Source organism: Aotus nancymaae, unplaced genomic scaffold (assembly GCF_030222135.1).
Source record: "Aotus nancymaae isolate 86718 unplaced genomic scaffold, 86718_ANA_hifiasm-v0.15.2.pri h1tg000009l, whole genome shotgun sequence".
Classification (NCBI taxonomy): Eukaryota; Metazoa; Chordata; class Mammalia; order Primates; family Aotidae; genus Aotus; species Aotus nancymaae.
Genome location: NW_026988420.1, coordinates 16,898,522 through 16,922,449, shown reverse-complemented (window position 1 = coordinate 16,922,449; position 23,928 = coordinate 16,898,522). Strand labels below are relative to the sequence as shown.

At 40.6% G+C, this 23,928-nt stretch overlaps 1 protein-coding gene across 2 annotated transcripts in view; it reads left to right on the top strand.

Moving 5' to 3' along the window:
- Positions 1–20,866, top strand: part of CNMD (chondromodulin) — a 34,979-nt gene extending 14,113 nt beyond the window's left edge. The window contains exons 5-7 of one of the 2 annotated variants that reach the window (XM_012466197.3): positions 11,674–11,827; positions 15,856–16,022; positions 20,345–20,866. In XM_012466197.3, coding sequence (XP_012321620.1) covers positions 11,674–11,827; positions 15,856–16,022; positions 20,345–20,560 — 537 coding nt within the window. In that variant the 3' untranslated portion in view covers positions 20,561–20,866. Of the gene's footprint in view, positions 1–11,673; positions 11,828–15,843; positions 16,023–20,344 lie in introns of both variants that reach the window. The other variant, XM_012466198.3, reaches the window with a different exon arrangement.
- Positions 20,867–23,928: the final 3,062 nt, after the last annotated feature.

Genomic DNA, 23,928 nt, shown 5'->3' with positions numbered 1-23,928 from the left:
GTCTCAGCTTCCCGAGTAGCTGGGACTACAGGCACACCACCGCTTCCAGATAACTTGTGTATTTTTAGTAGAGAAGGAGTTTCACAATGTTGGCCAGGCTGTTCTTGAACTCCTGGCCTCAATTGATCTGCCCGCCTAGGCCTCCCAAAGTGCTGGGATTACAGGAGTGAGCCACCGTGCCCAGCTTGAAGGCACAACCCTTTTGGTTTCTAGTATCTGGATAGGTTCATGACCAGACCATAAATTCTATTTCTTCTCTGCCAAAGGAATTTAAACTGTTTTTGTCATACTGGGGTCAAAGGATTCTTCTCACATGATATAGTATATTTAAACTTTTTGGGAAGCCACATTTTAAAGTGCATAAAGGGGCTGGGTGCTCATATGGCCTTATTTGCCTGAGGTTAGGGAACTGTCTGATCTGTGGTTAAAACTCCACAATAGATGCAGGCATGGTGGCTTACGCCTGTAATCCCAGCACTTTGGGAGGCCAAGGTGGGTGATTCATTTGAGGCCAGGAGTTCAAGACAAGCCTGGGCAACGTGGAAAAACTCTATCTCTACTAGAAATACAAAAAAATTAGCCGGGCATGGTGGTGTGTGCCTATAGTCCCAGCTACTCAGGGAGCAGAGGTGGGAGGATCACTTGAGCCCAGGACATAGAGGCTGCAGGGAGCTGAGATTGCACTACTCCATTCCAGGCTGGGTGACAGAGAGACCCTATCTCAACAAACAAACGAACAGACAAAAAAGAGACTCCACAATAAAGACAAAGGACTCCACAAGATAGAGTCTTCATTTAAGGGACCCACAACAGCTGATCACACAGCCTCCACTGGAAAGCAGCCACAGGGCACTCATCTCCCACCCCCACGCCAGCCAGCTTCACTGAGGGTGGTTCTAATCATTTTGCCCTACCTTAAGCTGAGATAGCTCCTCCTACAACTTCTTCCCATTGGTTCAGGTTCAGCCCATTGAAGCTACACAAAGTATATCTAATTCTTTTTCTATGTGTCAAACCTGTGAGTTTTAAAACATGATTCTTTCATTTATTATTAACAACTTGCCTTTGAATTTGATTTTTTAAAATTTACTTTAGGAATTGTATACAGAGTTCTAAAGACACATTTAACAACAATGCCTTACTTTTAATGGTAGTTTAGGGCTTACAAAGTGGTCCCATTGATTATTGCCTTTTATTTGAATTGTGGCAGGATAAGGTGGAGAGAAAATGGGCTTTGAAGTCAGAAAACATGGGTTTACATCCCAGCTCTGATACTCCCTATGGATATTGTCGTCTGCAAGCTGGGGGTATGCATACTGCACCGGTGGCCCTTGGATCTACTTGATGGTTGACAGAGGGCTGCTGCTCATTGTTGTTAATTTTATTATGATCATCTTTGATACTCCCAGCATCCCTGAGAGGGAGGTAAAGCAAGTATCAGCTCCCTCAAGGCAAAAGAGGAAAACTCTGGGTAAGCAAAGGTGCCTGGAAACTGCCTGAGTGTTTGCCCCCATAGGAGCAGCTGCAGGCGATGTCTCAAAACAGAACAAAACAAAAGCTAAAAAACAAACCTGTGAGTTCGTAAAGCTGGCTACCATTCCCCTGTTTTCTCTTTTCTACTCCATTTCCCCAACATCCATCCTGTGAGCTGTATTCCAGACCTTCCTCACTCCCGTGATTCTCCCCTGATGGTGTTCCAGCTGGTTCATTATGAGCTGTGCTGTTAAGAATCAAAGGCCATCTTCTCATTGTGAATATGTTATACCAAGTATAAAAATGGGACCAAGACCTCCTTTGTTCAGACCCTTGAACTGCTTTTATTGCACTCCCATTTTTTGTAGTCATATCCCTCAGTTTCTGTCATGAAGACTTTAGTGAACTAGAATCCTTGCCATTTTCCCTGTAAACATACCCAGAACTTGTTCTCCTCTCCTGCCTTCTACAAGGACCAATTCCCCAATGATGGCTGACCCAGATTCAATCATAAGTTTGCAGTATATTTTCTGGGTTTTAAATACATTTTTCCCCGATTTTTAAAAACAATACTGTGTTACTGTAGGAAATTTGAGAGATATATAAAACTACAGAGATCGCCAAATAGGAACAGCTCCAGTCTGCAGCTCCCAGCGAGATCAACAGAGAAGGCAGGTGATTTCTGCATTTCCAGCTCACTCTCTGTGGGCAGTACCCACTGTCTAACCAGTCTCAGTGAGATATTCTGGAATCTTCTGGTCTGTGGGTTGCGAAGACCATGGGAAGAGTGTAGTATCTGGGCTGGAATGCACCGTTCCTCATGGCATGGTCCTTCATGGCTTTACTTGGCTAGGGAACGGAGTTCCCCAACCCCTTGTGCTTCCCAGGTAAGGCGATGCCCTACCTCGCTTTGGCTCACTCTCCATGAGCTGCACCCACTGTCTAACCAGTCCCAACGAGATGAACCAGTTACCTCAGTTGGAAATGCAGTGCCTACACCACCAGAGCACTGGGTTTCAAGCACAAAACTGGGTGATCGTTTGGGCAGACACAGAGCTAGCTGCAGGAGTTCTTTTTTTCATAGCCCAGTGGCACCTGGAACACCAGCAAGACAGAACCGTTTACTCCCCTAGAAAGGGGGCTGAAGCCAGGGAGCCAAGTGGTCTGTCTCAACAGATCCCACCCCCATGGAGCCCAGCAAGCTGAAATCCACTGGCTTGAGATTTTCGCTGCCAGCACAGCAGTCTGAAGTGGACCTGGGATGCTCAAGCTTGGTGGGGGGAGGAGCGTCAGCCATTACTGAGGCTTGAGTAGGTGTTTTTCCCCTCACAGTGTAAACAAAACCGCCAGGAAGTTCAAACCGGGTGGAGCCCACCACAGCGTAGCAAAGCCACTGTAGCCAGACTGCCTCTCAAGATTCCTCCTTTCTGGGCAGAGCATCTCTGAAAGGAAGGCAGTAGCCTTAGTAGGGGCTTATAAATAAAACTCCCATCTCCCTAGGACAGAGCACCTGGGAAAGGGGCAGCTGGGGCACAACTTCGGCAGGCTTAAATGTTCCTGCCTGCTAGCTCTGGAGGGCAACAGATCTGCCAGCACAGCACTCGATCTCAGCTAAGGAGCAGACTGCCTCCTCAAGTGGGTCCCTGACCCCTTGTGCCTCCTGACTGGGAGACACCTCCCAGCAGGGGTCGACAGACACCTCATACAGGAGAGCTCAACCTAGCATCTGGCAGGTGCCCCTCTGGGACGAAGCTTCCAGAGGAAGGAACAGGCAGCAATCATTGCTGTTCTGCAGCCTCTGCTGGTGATACCCAGGCAAACAGGATCTGGAGTGGACCTCCAGCAAACTCCAGCAGACTTGCAGCAGAGGGGCCTGACTGTTAGAAGGAAAACTAACAAACAGAAAAGAATAATATCAACATCAACAAAAAGGATGTCTACACAAAAACCTCATCTGAAGGTCACCAACATCAAAAACCAAAGGTTAATAAATCCATGAAGATGAGGAAAAAACAGCACAAAAAGGCTGAAAATTCCAAAAACCAGAATGCCTCTTCTCCTCCAAGGAATCACAACTCCTTTCATGCAAGGGAACAAAACTGGATGGAGAATGAGTTTGATGAACTGACAGAAGTAGGCTTCAGAAGGTGGGTAATAACAAACTCCTCCAAGCTAAAGGAGCATGTTCTAACCCAATGCAAGGAAGCTAAGAACCTTGAAAAAAGGTTAGAGGAATTGCTAAATAGAATAATCAGTTTAGAGAAGAACATAAATGACCTCATGGAGCTGAAAAACACAGCCCAAGAACTTCATGAAGCATACACAAGTATCAATAATTGAATCGATCAAGAGGAAGAAAGGGTATCAGAGACTGAAGATCGACTTAATGAAATAAAGTGTGAAGACAAGATTAGACAAAAAAGAATAAAAAGGAACGAACAAAGCCTCCAAGAAATATGGGACTATGTGGAAAGACCAAACCTGTGTTTGATTGGTGTACCTGAAAGTGACAGGGAGAATGGAACCAAGCTGGAAAACACTCTTCAGGATATTATCCACGAGAACTTCCCTAACCTAGCAAGACAAGCCAACATTCAAATTCAGGAAATACAGAGAACACCACAAAGATACTCCTCGAGAAGAGCAACCCCAAGACACATAATCGTCAGATTCACCAAAGTTGAAATGAAAGAATGTTAAGGGCAGCCAGAGAGAAAGGTTAGGTTACCCACAAAGGGAAGCCCATCAGACTAACAGTGGATCTCTCTGCAGAAACCCTATGAGCCAGAGTGGGGGCCAATATTCAGAACTTTCAACCCGGCATTTCATATCCAATCAAACTAAGCCTCATAAGCAAAGGAGAAATAAAATATTCTACAGACAAGCAAATGCTGAGAGATTTTGTTACCACCAGGCCTGCCTTACAAGAGCTCCTGAAGGAAGCACTAAACATGGAAAGGAAAAACCAGTACCAGCCACTGCAAAAACATGCCAAATTGTAAAGACCATCGACACTATGAAGAAACTGCATCAACTAATGGGCAAAATAACCAGCTAGCATCATAATCACAGAATCAAATTCACACATAACAATATTAACCTTAAATGTAAATGGGCTAAATGCCCCAATTAAAAGACATAGACTGGCAAGTTGGAGAAAGAGTCAAGACCCATCAGTGTGCTGTATTCAGGAAACCCATCTCATGTGCAAAGACACACATAGGCTCAAAATAAAGGGATGGAGGAATATTTACCAAGCAAATGGAAAGCAAAAGAAAGCAGGGGTTGCAATCCTAGTCTCTGATAGAACAGACTTTAAACTAACAAAGATAAAAAAAGACAAAAAACAACATTACATAATGGTAAAATAATCAATGAAAGAAGAGCTAACTATCCTAAATATATATGCACCTAGTACAGGAGCACCCAGATTCTTACAGCAAGTTCTTAGAGACTCTCAAAGAGGCTTAGGCTCCCACACAATAATAGTGGGAGACTTTAACACCCCACTGTCAATATTAGACAGATCAATGAGAAGAAAATTAACAAGGATATTCAGGTCTTGAGCTCAGCTCTGGACCAAGTGGACCTAATAGGTATCTACAGAATTCGCCTCCCCAAATCAACAGAATATACATTCTTCTCAGCACCACATCACACTTGTTCTAAAATTGACCACATAATTGGAAGTAAAACACTGCTCAGCAAATGCAAAAGAATGGAAATCATAGCAAACAGTCTCTCCTACCACAGTGCAATCAAATTAGAACTCAGGATTAAGAAACTCACTCAAAACCGCACAACTACGTGGAAGCTGAACAACCTGCTCCTGAATGACTACTGGATAAGTAATGTAATTAAGGCAGAAATACATAAGTTCTTTGAAACCAATGAGAACAAAGACACAATGTACCAGAATCTCTGGAACACAGCTAAAACAGTATTTAGAGGGAAATTTATAGCACTGAATGCCCACAGGAGAAAGTGGGAAAGATCTAAAATTGACACCCTAACATTACAATTAAAAGAACTAGAGAAGCAGCCAGGGTGGCTCATGCCTGTAATCCTAGCACTTTGGGAGGCCAAGGCAGGTAGATGATGAGGTCAGGACTTTGAGCCTGGCTAAGATGGTAAAACCCCATCTCTACTAAAAATACAAAAAAAAATTTACCTGGACAAGGTCGTGGGCACCTGTAATTCCAGCTACTCAGGGAGCTGAGGTAGGAGAGTCACTTGCCTGGGAGGCGAAGGTTGCAGTGAGCCAAGATCATACCACTGCACTGTAGCCTGGGCAACAGAGCAAGATTCTGTTGAACGAAGGAAGAAAGGAAGGGAGGGAGGGAGGGAGGGAAGGAAGGAGGGAGGAAGGGAGGAAGGAAGGAAGGACTAGAGAAGCAAGAGCAAACAAATTCTAAAGCTAACAGAAGACAAGAAATAATCCAGATCAGAGCAGAACTGAAGGAGACAGAGACATGAAAAACTCTTCAAAAAATTATTGAATTCAGGAGCTGGTTTTTTTTTTTAAAGATTAACAAAATAAATAGACTGCTAGCCAGACTAATAAAGAACAAAAGAGAGAAGACTCAAATAGACACAATAAAAAATGATAAAGAGGATATCCCCAGTGATCCCACAGAAATACAAACTATCCTCGGAGGATTGTATAAACACCTCTATGCAAATAAATTAGAAAATCTAGAAGAAATGGATAAACTTCTAGACCCATACATCCTTCCAAGACTAAACCAGGAAGAAGTCGAATCCTTGAATAGGCCAATAACAAGGTCTGCACCTGAGGCAGTAATTAATAGCTATCAACAAAAAAAAGCCCAGGATCAGACAGAATCAGTTAAATTCTACCAGAGGTACAAAGAAGAGCTAGCTGGTACCATTCCTTCTGAAACTCTTCCAAACAATAGAAAAAGAGGGATTTCTCCCTAAATCATTTTATGAGGCCAGCATCATCCTGATACCAAACCTGGCAGAGACACAACAAAAAATGAAAACTTCAGGCCAATATCCCTGATGAACATTGATGTGAAAATCCTCAATAAAATACTGGCAAGCTGAATCCAGTAGCACATCAAAAAGTTTATCTACCACGATCAGTTTGCCTTCATCCCTGGGATGCAAGGTTGGATCAACATACATAAATCAATTTTAATCCATCACATTAACAGAACCAATGACAAAAACCACATGATTATCTCAATAGATGCAGAGAAGATCTTTGATAAAAATTCAACACTCCTTAATGCTAAAAACTCTCGATAAACTATGTATTGATGAAATGTATCTCAAAATAATAAGAGCTATTTATGGCAAACCCACAGCCAGTATCATACTGAATGGGCAAAAGCTGGAAGCATTTCCTTTGACAACTGGCATAAGACAAAGATGCCCTCTCTCACCACTCTTATTCAACATACTATTGGAAGTTCTCACCAGGGCAATCAGGCAAGAGAAAGAAATAAAGGGTATTCAAATAGAAAGAGAGGAAATCAAATTGTCTCTCTTTGCAGAAAACATGATTGTATATTTAGAAAACCCCATTGTCTCAGCCCAAAATCCCCTCAAGCTGCAACTTCAGCAAAGACTCAGGATACAAAATCAATGTGCAAAAATCATAAGCATTAATAACACCAATAACAGAGAGCAAAATCATGAGTGAGCTCCCATTCACAATTGCTACAAAAAGATAAAATACCTAGGAATACAACTTACATTGGATGTGAAGGACCTCTTCAAGGAGAACTACAAACCACTGCTCAAGGATATAGAGGGACACTAACAGATGGAAAAACATTCCATGCACATGGATAGGAAGAATCAATATTGTGAAAATGGCCATAATGCCCAAAGTAATTTATAAAATCAGTGCTATCCCCATCAAGCTACCATTGACTTTCTTCACAGAATTAGAAAAAACTACTTTAAATTTATATGGAACCAAAAAAGAGCCCATATAGCCAAGACAATCCTAAGCAAAAAGAACAAAGTCTGGAGGCATCACACTACCTGACTTCAAACCATACTACAAGGCTACAGTAACCAAAACAGCATGGTACTGGTATCAAAACAGATCTATAGACCAATGGAACAGAACAGAGGTCTCAGAAATAATGCCACACATCTACAATCATCTGATCTTTGACAAACCTGACAAAAACAAGCAATGGGGAAAGAATTCTCTATTTAATAAATGGTGTTGGGAAAACTGGCTAGCCATAAGCAGAAAACTGAAACTGGATCCCTTCCTTACACCTTATACAAAAATTAACTCAAGGTGGATTAAAGACTTAAACATAAGACCTAAAACCATAAAAACCCTAGAAAAAAACCTAGGCAATACCATTCAGGACATAGGTGTGGGCAAAGGCTTTATGATTAAAATACCAAAAGCAATGGCAACAAAAGCCAAAATTGGCAAATGTGATATAATTAAACTAAAGAGCTTCTGCACAGCGAATGAAACTATCATCAGAGTGAACAGGCAACCTACAGAATGGGGGAAAATGTTTGCAATCTATCCATCTGACAAAGAGCTAATATCTAGAATTTACAAATAACTTAAATTTACAAGAAAAAAAAACCATCAAAAAGTGGGCAAAGGATATGAATAGACACTTCTCAGAAGAAGTCATTTATGGGACCGACAAACATACTTAAAAAGCTCATCATCACTTGTCATTAGAGAAATGCAAATCAAAACCACAATGAGATACCATCTCTCACCAGTTAGAATGATGATCATTAAAAAGTCTGGAAACAGGCCGGGTTCGATTGCTCACGCCTGTAATCCCAGCACTTTCGGAGGCTGAGGCAGGTGGATCACGAGGTCAGGAGATCAAGACCATCCTGGCCAACATGGTGAAACCCTGTCTCTACTAAAAATACAAAAAAAACTAGCTGGGCATGGTGGTGCACGCCTGTAGTCCCAGCTACTCGGGAAGCTGAGGCAGGAGAATTGATTGAACCCAGGAGGTGGAGATTGCAGTGAGCCGAGAACGTGTCACTGCACTACAGCCTGGGTGAAAATGTGAAACTCCGTCTCAAAAAAAAAAAAAAGTCTGGAAACAACAGATGTTGGAGAGGATGTGGAGAAATAGGAGTGCTTTTACATGGTTGGTGGGAGTGTAAATTAGTTCAAACATTGTGGAACACAGTGTGGTGATTCCTCAAGGATCTAGAACCAGAAATACCATTTGACCCAGCAATCCCATTACTGGGTATATACCCAAAGGATTATAAATCATTCTACTATAAATACACATGTACATGTATATTTATTACAGCACTACTCACAACAGCAAAGACTTGGAACAAACCCAAATGCCCATCAATGATAGACTGGATAAAGAAAATATGGCACATATACACCATGGAATACTATGCAGCTATAAAAAAGGATGAGTTCATGTCCTTTTCAGGGACATGGATGAAGCTGGAAACCATCATTCTCAGCAAAGAAACACAGGAACAGAAAACCAAACACTATGTGTTGTCACTCATAAGTGGGAGTTGAACAATGAGAACTCATGGACACAGGGAGGGGAACATCACACACTGCAGCCTGTTAGGGGCTGAGGAGCTTGGGGAGGGAGATCATTAGGAGAAATACCTAATGTAGATGATGGGTTGATGGGTGCAGCAAACCACCATGGCATGTGTATACCTGTGTAACAAACCTCCATGTTCTACAGATGTATCCCAGAACTTAAAGTCTGATAAAAAAAGAAATAAAACAGTTGAACTCACGGGGATAGAGAGTAGAATGATGTTATCAGAGGCTAGAATGGTTGCGGGGAAGGGAGGATGGATGGTTAATGGGTACAAAAAATAGTTATAAAGAACAAAAAATAGAAAAACTAAACAAGATCTAGTATTTGCTAGCACAGCAGGGAGACTGTAGTAAAAAATAATTGTACGTTTTAAAAAGAATAACTAAAAGAGTATAATTGGATGGTTTGAAACAAAGGATAAATGCTTGCAGTAATTACCCTGATGTGCTGGTATCAACATATCTTAGGTAACCCATAAGTATATACCTACTATAGATCCACAAAAATTAAAAAGAAAATAGATGTAAGAATCTTAACTAAAACATTAGTCAAAGGAATATAGCGATAAGTTGAATAAGTAACATGTCATGACAAGGTAAGGTTCATTTCAGGGATGTACAAATGGTTCAATACTGAGACATCTTAGGAAAAAAAGTATAGATAATAAAATTACCTACAATTGCATAATCCACAAAAAGCTAATGCTGATGCTTTGGTGAATTTTTTCCGTGTGTGTGTTTGTGCGTGATAGTCTTTCCATAAGTGAAATTATACTGTTGTACATGCTTATTATTGTCATAACTTTAGTTCTTCTAAAATGTAGATTACAATGGACATATGCTTTATCATATGATTATAATTTTAAAAGTTTTTTATTCTTAAATACTTCAAGTATCTTCAATTTTTCATTACGTCAAATAATAACAATTTATTTTTAAATACCATTATTTACCACAGTAAATAAATTCACCATGATGGTGAAAGCTTTTCTATTTAAATCTTTGCATCTGATTCTTAGGCCATAGAGGTAGATGATTCGTCCTGTGTTTTAGTTGTTTGTATCATGCATGATGGATCCTCTAGTGGACAGAAACAAATTCAGACAATACATTTGTGTGAATTAGGAATACGTTTGGCTGTCAGTACTGGAAAACTTCCCTTAGAGTAAATTAAACAAACCGGATCTGCTTTTCCCCACAGTAAGCAATGTGTAGGCAGGTGGCTGCAGGCATTGGCTCGGTGGCCAGCAATCCTGTGATTTTTAAAAATCTTGCCTTCCAGCTCCAATCGTGGTTGCCACTGCTCAACCTCTTCCTAACTTCCTTAGTTGGCATTCAAGTAAAAACGTCAGGAAGAAAGAGGTTGAGCAATACCAAGCACGACTTCCCTTAGGAAAAGCAGAAGACCTCCCAGGCCCCCAGCATACTTTGGCCTGGATCGCTCTGGCTGGCACTGGTCACCCAGGCACCCCAGACTGCTGGAGAACTAGAGAAAGCAAGTGTCTCTCCTGGGGCTGGGCTCATTGCTGCTTCCAATAAAAGAAGGACTATGTCACAAGGCAGGTGGGGAGGAAGGAGATTGGGTAGGCAACTGAAAGTACATACCTCAAGATTTATTTAACATTCTCAGCTTGGAGGATGCATCTATATGCATTATCCCAATCACCCCACTCTTCCCCACACACTTTAGACTAAGATGGGGTAGATTTATGTACCACTTGCTTTCATAAATTTTTCATCAGTTTTGTATAACTTTAAAAAGCTACAGTACTCAAAGAGCATTCATTTCCTAGATGGAGCCATTTAATTTAAGGTAAATAACTGGATTACCTGACTGTTAGCTTCCTTCAATAACTTTAAGTTGTTTTAATGCAGCCATAAGCCTGAGGGAGAAAGCATAAATGAAGTACTGCTTTTAGCTAAAAATTAGGATAAAACATTTTAATTTCTCCAAGCTATTGCAAACTAATAAATACATGAAAGGAACAACCTGGCAAGATAAAATCTGTCTCCTGGGTTATCAAACCATTCTCAGCATCTCACTGTGGAAGAAAATCCAGGGTTTAACTTTGAAATCTCAGTGGTGTGCTTGATGCGAGGAACATCTGAAATATGTGTTGTTATAACTGGGAAATGGAGAAATGGTTTATGTTAAATAATACTTTGAACTGAAGACATTAAAGAACCAATCACTTGCTTTTTCCATTGTTGTTTGGAAGCTGCAGAACAAAACCCCACAAGATTTTCACTTCAAATGAAGGGTTCCTCTATCCTTTGTAGGATTCCAGGGTTTGTTCAATTGCTTTTCCTCAGAAACATCTTTGATCAAAAACATTAGATTAACCTAAATCTCAAAGTTGGTATCAAGTAATTTTCACTTCAACTCAGGGTACCTATATTCACACGGTACAGCTATCCAGAGGCAGGGCCACAGGAGGAGGGGTGCTGAATATTGTGAAAAGAGCTACAAAGAGAAGAGATTAGAATCTTAAAGTGCACACATGTACACACACACGAGCATGCTCGGAATTCTCATTAATTTTTCATAAGGCAAAATAACCTTTTAGCAACACGTGACTCTTAATACTCAGCATGTTTCACTGTTCTCTTTGCTCAAATGCAATCGTTTTTACTTTCAGGAAGGCAAGATCATGCCAGTCAAATATGAAGAAAATTCTCTTATCTGGGTGGCTGTAGATCAGCCTGTGAAAGACAACAGCTTTCTGAGTTCTAAGGTGTTAGAACTCTGTGGCGACCTTCCTATTTTCTGGCTTAAACCAACCTATCCAAAAGGTAACATTTTAAATTCTCTTAATGCTGTTTACAACTCTCCCTGTTGATGCATGTGAGGTTCCTTCAAGCCCCTCCAAAGGCCTGAGCATGTAACAAGGAGGATAAATCAGGATGCACGTCGCAGTGTTCTCAGTAATTAGCATGAGAGATGAAAGCAGGAAAATGACAGCCCATGACTGTTGCAGGGAAGGGAAGGAGCAGTAGGGTTAACAGGAGGCAGGCTGGGAAGACAACGCCACAGCATTACCTGCAGCTTTTATTTATGATGCTCCCACTTCTTTCCGCTCTGCCCCTTAATCTCAGTTGTTTGCACCTTCCAATTTTACATTTTTTTATTTCTAAGTCATAGAATCAAGGGCCTAAGAAACTGTCATACCGCCAAGTCTTTATTGTGCTCAAACCTAGAATTATGGGACAGCCAAAAGCTGCTGTGGGTATAGGCGGAGATTCCTCAAGTTCAGAGCTTGAATATTAGCTTCCATGTCCAGTGAAAATAAATGCAGACTCCCTGGGGTTCACAGCTAGGTTGGAGCATATCTTTGAGCTATTTCCGGGTGACGAAGGACAGGTGAGCTTGGTGGGGCTCACTCTCCCTCCTGAGTTTCTCCTGTCCCCCAAGTTCTCTCACTATTTCTACCGCAGTCACCACACTGGCCTCCCGAAGGCCTATTTTGTAGCTTTGCGTCAAATGTGGGGAAAAAAGGCCTTTCTCCTAGCACAGCTGAGAGAGGCTAATGTTTTCCAAAAGATTTTATGGAACTTTATGGAACACTAGGAGATAGCAGCATGGAAATAAACAAAATATAGGCCTTTAAAACCACTAGGCTTGGTGGACAGGCAGGGAGAAGACCGGGCAGTTAGGGTTTAATAGGTACCGTTTCACTTTTTGTAAGGGGAAAAATATTCTAGAGAGTGGTGATGATTGCACAGCAATGTGAATGTACTTCGTGCCACTGCATTGTACACTTAAAAAATGGTTAACATGGTAAATTTCATCATGTATATTTTACAATTTTTTAAAATAATACCCACCAGGCTTAGGAAGTGCAGGTTTCTGATTCTGCCATGACTAAATTATTCTTATGGTTCACAAGTCCCATTCTTTCCCAAAGGTGGATAAAAGCCTGGGGGAGGCAGATAGGATTCATGACAAGCACTGGCAGAGCCGCCTGGCACAGTGGGCTGAGAAGGATCTCGAGACCACGTGCAGGCTCTGTAAGAAAGAATTCCATACTCAGGCAGCAGGGGCTGGCTGGCTGGAGGGGGCAGGAGAGGGGCTGCCAAGTGGGCCAAGGAGGTGGTCGCAGGTGGGGCAGGAGAGGCTGCCAAATGGGTGGTCACAACTCCCAGTTCTATAACGGCTTGCCACTGGCTTTGTATTCCACACCTGCCACCACCTGGGTGGGCCTTCTTATTTCCATGGCCCAGGGACTCTCACCTTTTCCAGTTGAGGACAGGAGTCTGCAGTGCGCTACCCGTTAGAGCTCTCCCCAGTCACATTGTCTGAGGACAAGCCTCTTACCCAGAGAGTTCATTCACTCATTTGAGAGACACTCATGAGGGCCACTATATGCCATGTACTTATAGGTACTTGAGGTGCATCCGTGAATAGAATACATAAGAACGCATGCCCTCAAGGAGTTTTACATTGTAGCAAGGGGAGACAGTAAATAAACATTAAATTAACATAAGAAAATTGTATAATATGATACAAGGTGCTATGGAAAATCACAGTGCAGGGCCGGCCATAGGGTGGGCATTGGTGATCAGAACACAGCATTACTGTCAGTGCTAAGACAACTGATCCAATGAGTAATTTCTCACCTGGGGAAAGAGCTTGTTCCCTACACATCCAAGATAAGGCCTGGTGCCTCCTAGCCCAATAGCATGAGCACATCTTAAGTATTCAATCACCACAACATCCGCACAAGAATTACCGTATTGTGTACACGAGAAAAGTGGAAAACACCTCAATGCCCCCAGATTAGAAAAGGTACATGTTGACATATCCAAAAACGGAATATTATAGATATTAAAAATGAAGGACTCCCCCTATCTCTCATAAGTACAGTTATATTTTATAATACAATCAAGAAAATAAGTCCCCCTCTGATGATGCCAGGATTCCTACCAGATAATTCTAATGAAAACCCCACACTCCGGGGCCCAGCAGCCCATGTCCTTGGATCTTGAAGCCAGCAGGTCATCAGTGTCACACAGCTATATTATCAGAGACACTGGGAATGGCAGCTGGACACAGGTCAGAAGGGAAGGGGGAGAGCTAACACCTGCAGAGCTCTATGTGTCAGGTATGGTACTTGAGCATTACGCTTTGTCCTCACTTAATCTTTACCAACAACTGTTGGGGTAACTACTCATTCCCATTTTATAGATGAAGAAACTAAAGTTCACACAGATAAGTATTGCCTAAGGTCATTTAGTTCGTTAAAAGAAGCAGAATTGTGATAAAATCCAGGTATTACTGGTGCCTCTCCAACATACTATCTATGGAAGCTACCAATGGCTTTAAGGCACATCTGAGTTCTCCTAAATAACAAAGCATGAGATAATCCTCATCACCTAATATTTCAGTGCTTATTAGATGCAACACACTGTGCTAAAACCTTTAGACACAGATTCTCATTAACCCTATCACTACCCTATGAATTAGATATTATTATCCCCATTTTACAGATAATGAAATTGAGGCTAAGAGAGACACCAAAAACCAAGCTGTGTGGTACTTTCTACTTTTTTCTTTTTCTGAGATGGAGTTTCACACTTGTCACACAGGCTTGAATGCAGTTGGTGCAATCTCAATTCACTGCAACCTCTGCCTCCCGGTTCAAGCGATTCTCCTGTCTCAGCCTCCTGAGTAGCTGGGATTACAGGCACCTGCCACTACGCCCTGCTAATTTTTGTTATTTTTAGTAAAGATAGCGTTTCACCATGTTGACCAGGCTGGTCTCGAACTCCTGACCTCAGGTGATCCACCTGCCTCAGTCTCCCAGAGTGCTGGCATTACAGGCATGAGTCACCACTCCTGGCCTGTATTTTTGTTAATTGGCAGCCATCAGCCCTGCTTCAGGACCCATGAGGCTGTGTGGTAAACTAGAGCCAGGAAGTTTGCACTGGGCACCTAGCTATGCCTGTGATCTTGGCCAAGTCATTTGGCCTTTCTGAGCCTTGATGCCCTCATGTATAAAAGCATTTGCTTTTTCTATTCCATAGGATTTTTAAAAAGAATAAACCAAGATAATATTTCCCTTGCAAACTGTAAAGCTTTATACTGATACAGTCAATCCATTAGGAATACTTAGGACTGCAATTAACAGAATATTTGATCAACAGTGGTTTCAACAAATACAGGTTTATTTTTTTCATATAGCCAGGAGTCTAGAGAGAGGAGGTTTTTGACACTATCAGCTATTCAATGATACCATCGAGTCTCTTTCTGGTTACCATTTTACTACCTGTAGTATGCTGGCTTACGGTGCCTATCACTTCATAGTCATAGTTGGCTCTCATAACTCCAGATATCACATCTGCATTCAAGAAAGGAAAACAAGACAGGGAAGCCTATCTGTCCCCTTTTACCGAGAAAACAAAAGCTTTCCCAGAAACTGCACTAGCATATTCTGCTGATGTCTCCCTGGTTAGATATGTCTCACCTGGCCACTTCTAATTGCAAAGGAAGCTGGGGAAATGTGTGGTGTTTTATTTTCTCAGCCCCAGTAGTGACAGCAGACCAAAAGAAAGAGGGGAGGTGGTGTTGAGGTTTGCCAGGCCATCTTACAATGTTGGTTTCAATTCCTATTACAAAACCAAATTCAGATTATTTGTATGTTTAACTACTGGCCCAAGACTCTAAAATGTGCTTATTACAAACATCAGTAAAAAAAATTTTTAAAGCATCTGGTCGTGCACACACTTTGATTTCCTTTTCATATATTTTTCACACTGACAAACACAGATCTAATTTCCTTAATTTTTCAAATAAAGGGATTAATTTACAGAAATTTTTGCAGAAATCCAGAGGGAAAGAAGAGAAGTGGTAAGAAAAATTGTTCCAACTACCACAAGAAGACCACGCAGTGGACCACAGGGCAGCCCAGGGGCTGGAAGACTGAATAATGAAACCAGACCCAGTGTTCAAGAGGACTCACAAGCCTTCAATCCCGACAATCCTTACCACGTGCGTGTCGGTGCTTTATGACATGCTTAGACAGATGCATTAAACATAGTGCCGAGGCCGGGTGTGATGGCTCACGCCTGTAATTCCAGCACTTTGTAAGGCCAAGGTGGGCGGATCATGAGGTCAGGAGTTCAAGACCAGCCTGGCCAACATGGTGAAACCCCGTCTCTACTAAAGATACAAAAAATTAGCCAGGTGTGGTGGCACGTGCCTGTAATCCCAGCTACTCGAGAGGCTGAGGCAGGAGAATCACTTGAACCTGGGAGGCGGAGGTTTCAGTGAGCCAAGATCATGCCATTGCACTCCAGCCTGGGCGACAGGGCAAGACTCCGATTCAAAAAAACAAACAAACAAAACAGTGCTGAAATGGTGTTTGTACTTGAGATTTCAAATGATCATTTAGTATTCAACTTCTCAATTATTTTAAAAAATACATCTTCATTTGATGCAAGATTTTGCTTGTTTGTTTTTGAGACGGAGTTTTGCTCTGTTGCCCAGGCTGGAGTGCAGTGGTGTGATCTCAGCTCACTGCAACCTCCACCTCCCGAGTTCAAGCGATTCTCCTGCCTCAAGTCCCCAAGTAGCTGGGATTATAGGTGCCTGCCGCCACACCGGGCTGTTTTTGTATTTTTTTTTTTTTTTTTTTTTTTTTTAGCAGAAACGGGCTTTTGCCATGTTGGGCAGGCTGGTCTTGAACACCTGACCTCAGGTGATCCACCCACCTCGGCCTCCCAAAGTGCTGGGGATTACAGGTATAAGCCACCGTGCCCAGACTGTTGCAAGGTTTATAATTAAGGGTAAGAACACTTAAGCATTATCTCTGTAATATAAAATCCTGATTGGCTGGTAACCCTTATTCAGTTGTTTTCTGTCCTTTCCTCTCTCCTTTTTTGAGTCACATGCAAATTCGTGAAAACAAATTCGTATCAGGAATTTGATTATTTGAAAATGTTTCCTTGAGTGCTCCCTAGAGGCAACACAAGGAATGGGAAGAATTCTCATTCCCTCTTTATGTCCACTTTATTCATTTATTCAACAGACATTCATTTAGGCACCTGCTCTTTACCAGGCTCTGTGCATAGTCAGGTGAAGCTTCTGCCCTCAGGGGCTCTCAGTCCAGTTAGAGAATAGACCCATCTTAGATGTAAGACACTTTAGGGTGAAACACTGAGAAGTGATATTTGTGAGGATGACACACAGGTGCTAAAAACTCAAATCTTCCACAATATATTTGCCATTATACTTTGCAGGTAATGAAAAAGTAAAATAAGTATTTATTTGTAACTAGCTTTTAAAATAAAAAATATGGGCTAGGTGCGGTGGCTCATGCCTGTAACCCCAGCACTTTGGGAGGCCAAGGTGGGCAGATCACTTGAGGTCAGGAGCTCGAGACCACCCTGGCCAACATGGTGAAACCCCGTCTCTACTAAAAATACAAAAAATTAGCTGGGCGCAGTGATGAGCACCTGAAGTCCCAGCTACTTGGAAGGCTGAGGCTGGAGAATCGCTTGAACCCAGGAGATGGAGGTTGCAGTGAGCCGAGATCATGCTATTGCACTCCAGCGTGGGTGACAGAGCAAGACTTCGACTCATAAACAAATAAAATTTAAAAATAAAAAACACATGCAGAAATTTTTAAAAAAAGTCCAAAAAGGTATATTATGAAAAGTGTTTCCCATCCACCCCAGACACCTTCCTAAAAGCAACCTATTAACAATGACTATTTGTCCAGTTTCTTTGCGTAAGTACACACACAGACACGCATACATACACACACACACACACACACACTTTTAAAACAAAACTTTTATACCTTGCTTTCTTTCCAGTTACAGTATTTTTCCTACGTAGTACCTCATTCATTTAATGGCTATTCATTTAATAGTAACTCATTGTATACATAAATGTACAGAAATTTAACTAGTTATGCTTTCATGACTACAAATTTTTCCTTTTTGCTGTTGCAAGTGCTGTTACAGGATACCATCTTGTACTTGACTTGCAGGATTATGAGAGAGAGTAAATCAAGGTAATGCAGGTGGAGCTCTTAACACAGGGCTTGGCACACATAGGTGAGCAGTAGCTTTCTCAATGTTAGCCATTAGTATTATGCCTCTTTGTACACACATGGAAGTGTTTCTTTAGCATAAATACTGAAGCATGAGTCTCCTGCATCGACGTAGATTTACATTTTAATGGAGGATATCAAATTGCCTTTCAATGAATTACATCGGCTGTATGTCTGCAAACAGTAATGAAAGGACCCACTTATTATCAAACTTAAAAAAAAAAACTTTCACCAATTTCTTGGGTGTAAATTGTACCTCCTGGTTGTTTTATCTTGCCTGTCTTTAATTATGTGTAAGGTTGAGCATCTTTTCATATATGAAGTCATTTACACGTTTTTCTATGTAGCCTATTCAGTCCGACACTATTTCATGTGTTGCAAATATATTTTCTAGTTTATCATTTAAAAAATATTTTAGAAAAACTTGGAGCAAAAAGTATTTTCTAAATAACCAAAGGCTTATCAGAAAATTCAGGACACCACACTTCACTCCCTTAGCCTGAATAATAATAATTAAAAAATCTGAATAGGCAAACAAAATTTAATATAGTTTATTCCCTGGAGAGCTGGGCGGGCTAAATCTGGCTTCAGGAGTGAGGGCATTAGCACCTTTATAGAAGGGCAGGATGTGATTTTGCCCTGGATCCAGTCTTGGAGTAAGATAATAAATGATATTTTGATGACATAACTTGAATATAGGTTGTATCAGATCATGTTGTTAATTTTGTGATAATGGCAATGTGGTTGTAAATTTAGGAAAATATCCCTATTTGGGGGTATATTATAATGAATGGACAGATGGATGGAATGTCACAATTCCTTCAATTCTCTTTAAATTCACTTCAGAATTTACTTTAAAATACTAGTTTTGCTTTGATGGACATATAAATTATTTATCTTTTGCTGTTGCAGGAAGGGGAAAAGCAAATTTGACAATAGGTTAGCAACTGTCCAATCTAGATAATGAGTCTATTGGTGTTCAATATATAATCTTCTCTACTTTCCAGAATGTTTGAAAAAAAAATTTTTTTTTTTGAGATGGAGTTTCGCTCTTGTTGCCCAAGTTGGAGTGCAATGGCGCAGTCTCGGCTCACTGTAACCTCCACCTCCCTGGTTCAAGAGATTCTCCTGGCTCAGCCCCCCAAGTAGCTGGAATTACAGGTGTCCTCCACCACGCTCAGCTAATTTTTATTTTTAGTAGAGATGAGGTTTCACCATGTTGGTCAGGCTGGTCTCAAACTCCTGACCTCAGGTGATACACCTGCCTTGGCCTCCCAGAGTGCTGGGATTACAGGCGTGAGCCACTGCCCAGCTGAAATTTTTAATAACCTTCCCCCATCCCAAACTAAGATGAAAGACTTTTTGTTTAAACACCAGAATCAGCTGACTTTAGGAAAGAGGATCAAATTGAATCAAGAATTTAAAGATAAGAGCTTCTTGGGAATGTTTACTTCCAATACCATATTAAAAATAATACAGAATCTCTACCTTTAGAAGTAAATCCCTGAAAAGGAAAACCAGATATGCAAACCGGGCAGGTTTGGGGGAAATGGGAGTTCCTTTCTGTTCTGTAATCTCACCAGCAGTGAAAATGGAGATTTTTACTTCATCAATAAAATCCTGTGTTTATGTAACTATACTTACATAAAGAACTAGAAAGTAAAGTTTAAGGCCTTGAATTTTACGTGTTTTTGTGGAGTTTTTTCCTGAGTCCCCTTTGTCCCCATTGAGATAACATCCCCATTCTGTACTGAAATGAAAGCAGGAGAAACCAAATGACTTGTGTTCTCAGAGCCAGTGCAACTAGAATTGAAATGTCTTTAGCCTAGATTGATGAATTTCAAAATGTGCTTCTAAGAGCCCTGGAAGCTGTTACTGCAAGAAGCCACAAGCTTCTGACTTAGAATTAGCAGTGGCAGAAATGCTACTTTTTATCAGAATGCTTCCTTTTTGCTTTCCTACTTAAAACAAGCTGAGTTACTGAGTGGTAACCATGGTTCATTAAAGGCATGGAGAAACTTCAGGATATTGTTTTAAAAGACAAAACTTTCTAGTCAGTGACAAGTGAGGTATGCGTAGAGTCCTTGGTGTCAGAAGGAATTCTGAATGACAGCAGGTTAACAAGATTGACTCTTTAGAGCAGATTACACTTTCTTGTAGCAGTGGAAAATTCGCAATCTTATTTAAAAATAACATGCATGCTATGACCTTCTCATTATGCAGTTATCACAAATAATTATCTTTTATTTCACAGCAACAGGAAGGGGAAAGCATGACGTTCGACCCTAGACTGGATCACGAAGGAATCTGTTGTATAGAATGTAGGCGGAGCTACACCCACTGCCAGAAGATCTGTGAACCCCTGGGGGGCTATTACCCATGGCCTTATAATTATCAGGGCTGCCGTTCAGCCTGCAGAGTCATCATGCCATGTAGCTGGTGGGTGGCCCGTATCTTGGGCATGGTGTGAAATCACTTCATGTATCATGTACTGTAAAGTGAGACAACCAAAGCAGCATAAGGCATGTTGATGCCAGTGGGACCACAAGGTATTTTTACACTCAACCTGAGCAGTTATTCTTGAAAATCTTAACAGAATTTTTCTCAACTGTTTTCCAGAACTTTAGTATGTGCAAATGCACTGAAAGGGTAGTTCAAGTCTAAACTGCCATAACCCCTTTATTATGTTTTTATTTGCTTTGCTTTGCCATAAGTCTTCCTTGCTTGTATCTTTAAAGCTATTTTGAATAAACATGAACAATTATTTACAATTTGTCAAAAATCTCAATTGTACACTTGAGCTCCTTTTAAGTCGTGAAAATAACTCATTATTTGAACAGAATTCCTCAATTGTTCTTAATCTTTTTTGTTCTTCCTCTTGTAAATGTGCCCCCAGAATTTCCAGATAAAAACATACATTAGCAAAAAAGAAAGGATATATAATGGAATCTACCTAAAAGTGAACATTTTTAGCCTCAGTGTGGAAGCTCATGGGGAATTATTTGAGTGCACTGGCATGTGACCTGCGTTAACAGTCACCTCCAGGAAAAAGAGCACTAGGATAAAGAAAAATGCAGTCCAAGATAAATCAGACTTGTGGGGAGGAAGGACTTTATTGACATTCTGAAAAGCAGGTCTTCACACCTTTCTCAATCTGTTTTCAATAAGTGGTCACTGGGCATGAAGAAGCATAACGATTTTTACCTTTGTAGTACAAATCAGGCTGCTACTGTAGTCCAATTACCAAATAAGTTACTCTCCTAGTAACAGGGCTGACAGTGTTGCTTGGCAGATACAGCTGAGGAGGAATAGCTTATTTATGTATAAAGACACAAAGTAAGTCTCTCAGGAACAAGGACTGTCTTTAGAAACTGAAATATTAGATCAAGAAGATGAGCAGGTATTTCATATTTCAGACATTTCAGTTTTGCATTTCACAGTTTGAGAAATAAACAACCTTCCTAAGGAAAATAAAAGTAAGTTTTCCAAAACGCAGGATTCTGAGATGACAGAAAGGTCTCGATGCCACGATCTCACTACACTCTCATATTCAGAATACATCTTATTATTGTGTATTCCACAGTAAACCCCTAATACTGGTGTTTTCCAATTTAAAACCGTTTTCAGATGAACACTCAGACCCCTCCATTTAATTAAATATATAGCAAACGTAGGTCTCTGAAGAAGAGGAAAGACACCATAATGACATGTAATGGTCACACTGTTCTCAGAAAGCACCTACTTCCTGCAGTTATGAATTTTATGTTTAGTCTTTAAAACTGTTGTTATTCTATTAACTAAACAAATTTATGTGCCAATGGCTCTGCATACCATCTCCCACCCCCATGGCTCAGCAACCTGTACTGGGTTCTAGAAAGAAAGAAAATTATTTTGCGATCCCAGCCCAAAAGAGCGTATGGTCTTACGAGAGATACAGATAATCAGGGTTCAGCACACCACAGCCTTGATAAAGATGGAGGCAACGGGCTTCTTGGAGAATGCCTACTCTGTATTTTCAAGGATGAGCAGGAGTTAGCCAAGTGAAGGTGGCAGAGGATTCGCATTTCAGGTAGAGGGAGTTTGAGTAAGACCAGAGATGTGAAGCTGTATAGTACAAGCAGGGAAACAGCATTCAGATCAGGGTAGGAAATATCAAGATGGAATTGTAGGCAGAAGCTTTAAGTGGCATGTTAATTTGGGGATTTTGTGTTTGCGTGTGTGTATAGGAAATAGGGAACCAATGAAAAGTTGCAGGCCAAGGAGGGAGCTGGTTTTCACTTTAAATGAATCCCCCTTGGTAGCTTCCCATGTGAAAACTGAGCAGGTGCCATACAGGCCAAAGAGGCATCTTAATAAGGACAGCAGGTCATAAGGGAATGCTGCCTTTTGAAAAGATGCTCCCTTTCAAAGCTTCTTAATTAGATGAAAATATAGGAGGTGGACAATTTACTTCTAACAGGTAAAGGGATTATGCTGTGTGGAACGTCACTAAATACCCAAGGACATCAATTTAACAGAAAAAAATTAGGATGATTTAAGAGGAGGAAAAATTCAAGGTTGGATTAAGGATAGGAATGACAAAGGAGACTTAAATTGTATTCAAGAATGAAAATAAGGGTCTACTTTGAAAGAGAAGTGGACAGATGAGCATTCAATAAAGGAAGAGAGAACAGGGAAGAATTACAAACTTCTTGACAACGTGGTACTAATTTCCCAAATTACCTTTAACCAGGCCAGTCTAAAAGTTGCAAATACAGCCCAGTTTGCTGTGCTGAATCTTGACTGAAATATCAGTATGTGTGTATAGACATATATGTACTGTTGGTACTTTATTACAGATACTCATTTAATTCTCAGTGGTGGTACAAACCAATCCTGATGGAACATCTCAAGTTAGATTTCAAGGTCCTAGTTTGACTCTGAATGGAAGGAAAGATGTGACAGCTGCCATTTAGTCAGCACATGGAAAATGTTTTCTGGCTGCAAAAACTTATGTGTTTTTACACCTCCCTTTCTACCACCACCTCAAATAACCATGACACTAAAAAAGTAGACAGACTAAGAATAATCACGTAACCCCATCAAGTTTATTTCTTAAATCAGATTTTATTATACTGAAATACAAGCTACATTTTTACAAAATAGAAATTCTTTGGGTGGATTGACTTATTTCTGGATAAGCTAAATATGCTGATTTGTTTTATGAACATGAATTTTATAAAAATGGTCACAATATATTTTTGAAGTTAACTGATTTATTGAGGGAGTAGGAGGGAGCTGACAAAAGTCTACATGCATAGACAGTCCTAAAAGTATATCTCAAACATGAAGATGTAAATTTGAGAGTTAATGATACAAATTGCAGCAAAAACATTTTACAGGCAGAGTGTGTTTTGGTGTTTATAAAAGAAAGCTGAAGTCCTTTTGAAGGGCTTTTGTACATATATGCATGCTCATATACTATATGCATATATAGGTGTGCTTCATTTTGAGAAAGTCCAATATAACTCTAGCATTAAATTTACAAAACAGGTTTAGTGTTGACTGACTGAAGAACTCACCACAGGTTTTACTTCAACTGCTTACATTCAAAAGTATTCAATTTACGATTTTTAGGTACTTACTGTGTAAGGTAAGTACATCTATACATAAATACTTTTATGCATATATAATCTAAACACAGCGAATAGCTGAAGCTATTTTCTAAGGTGTTTGGCTTAGTGAACCTTTTTTTACATCTTAATAGTTTTAAAATCAAATATATAGGAGTCAGTCTTTATTAGGGTGTATGTTATCACAAAGGGATAAAAATCAGTAATGGGACTGGAAATAGTATAA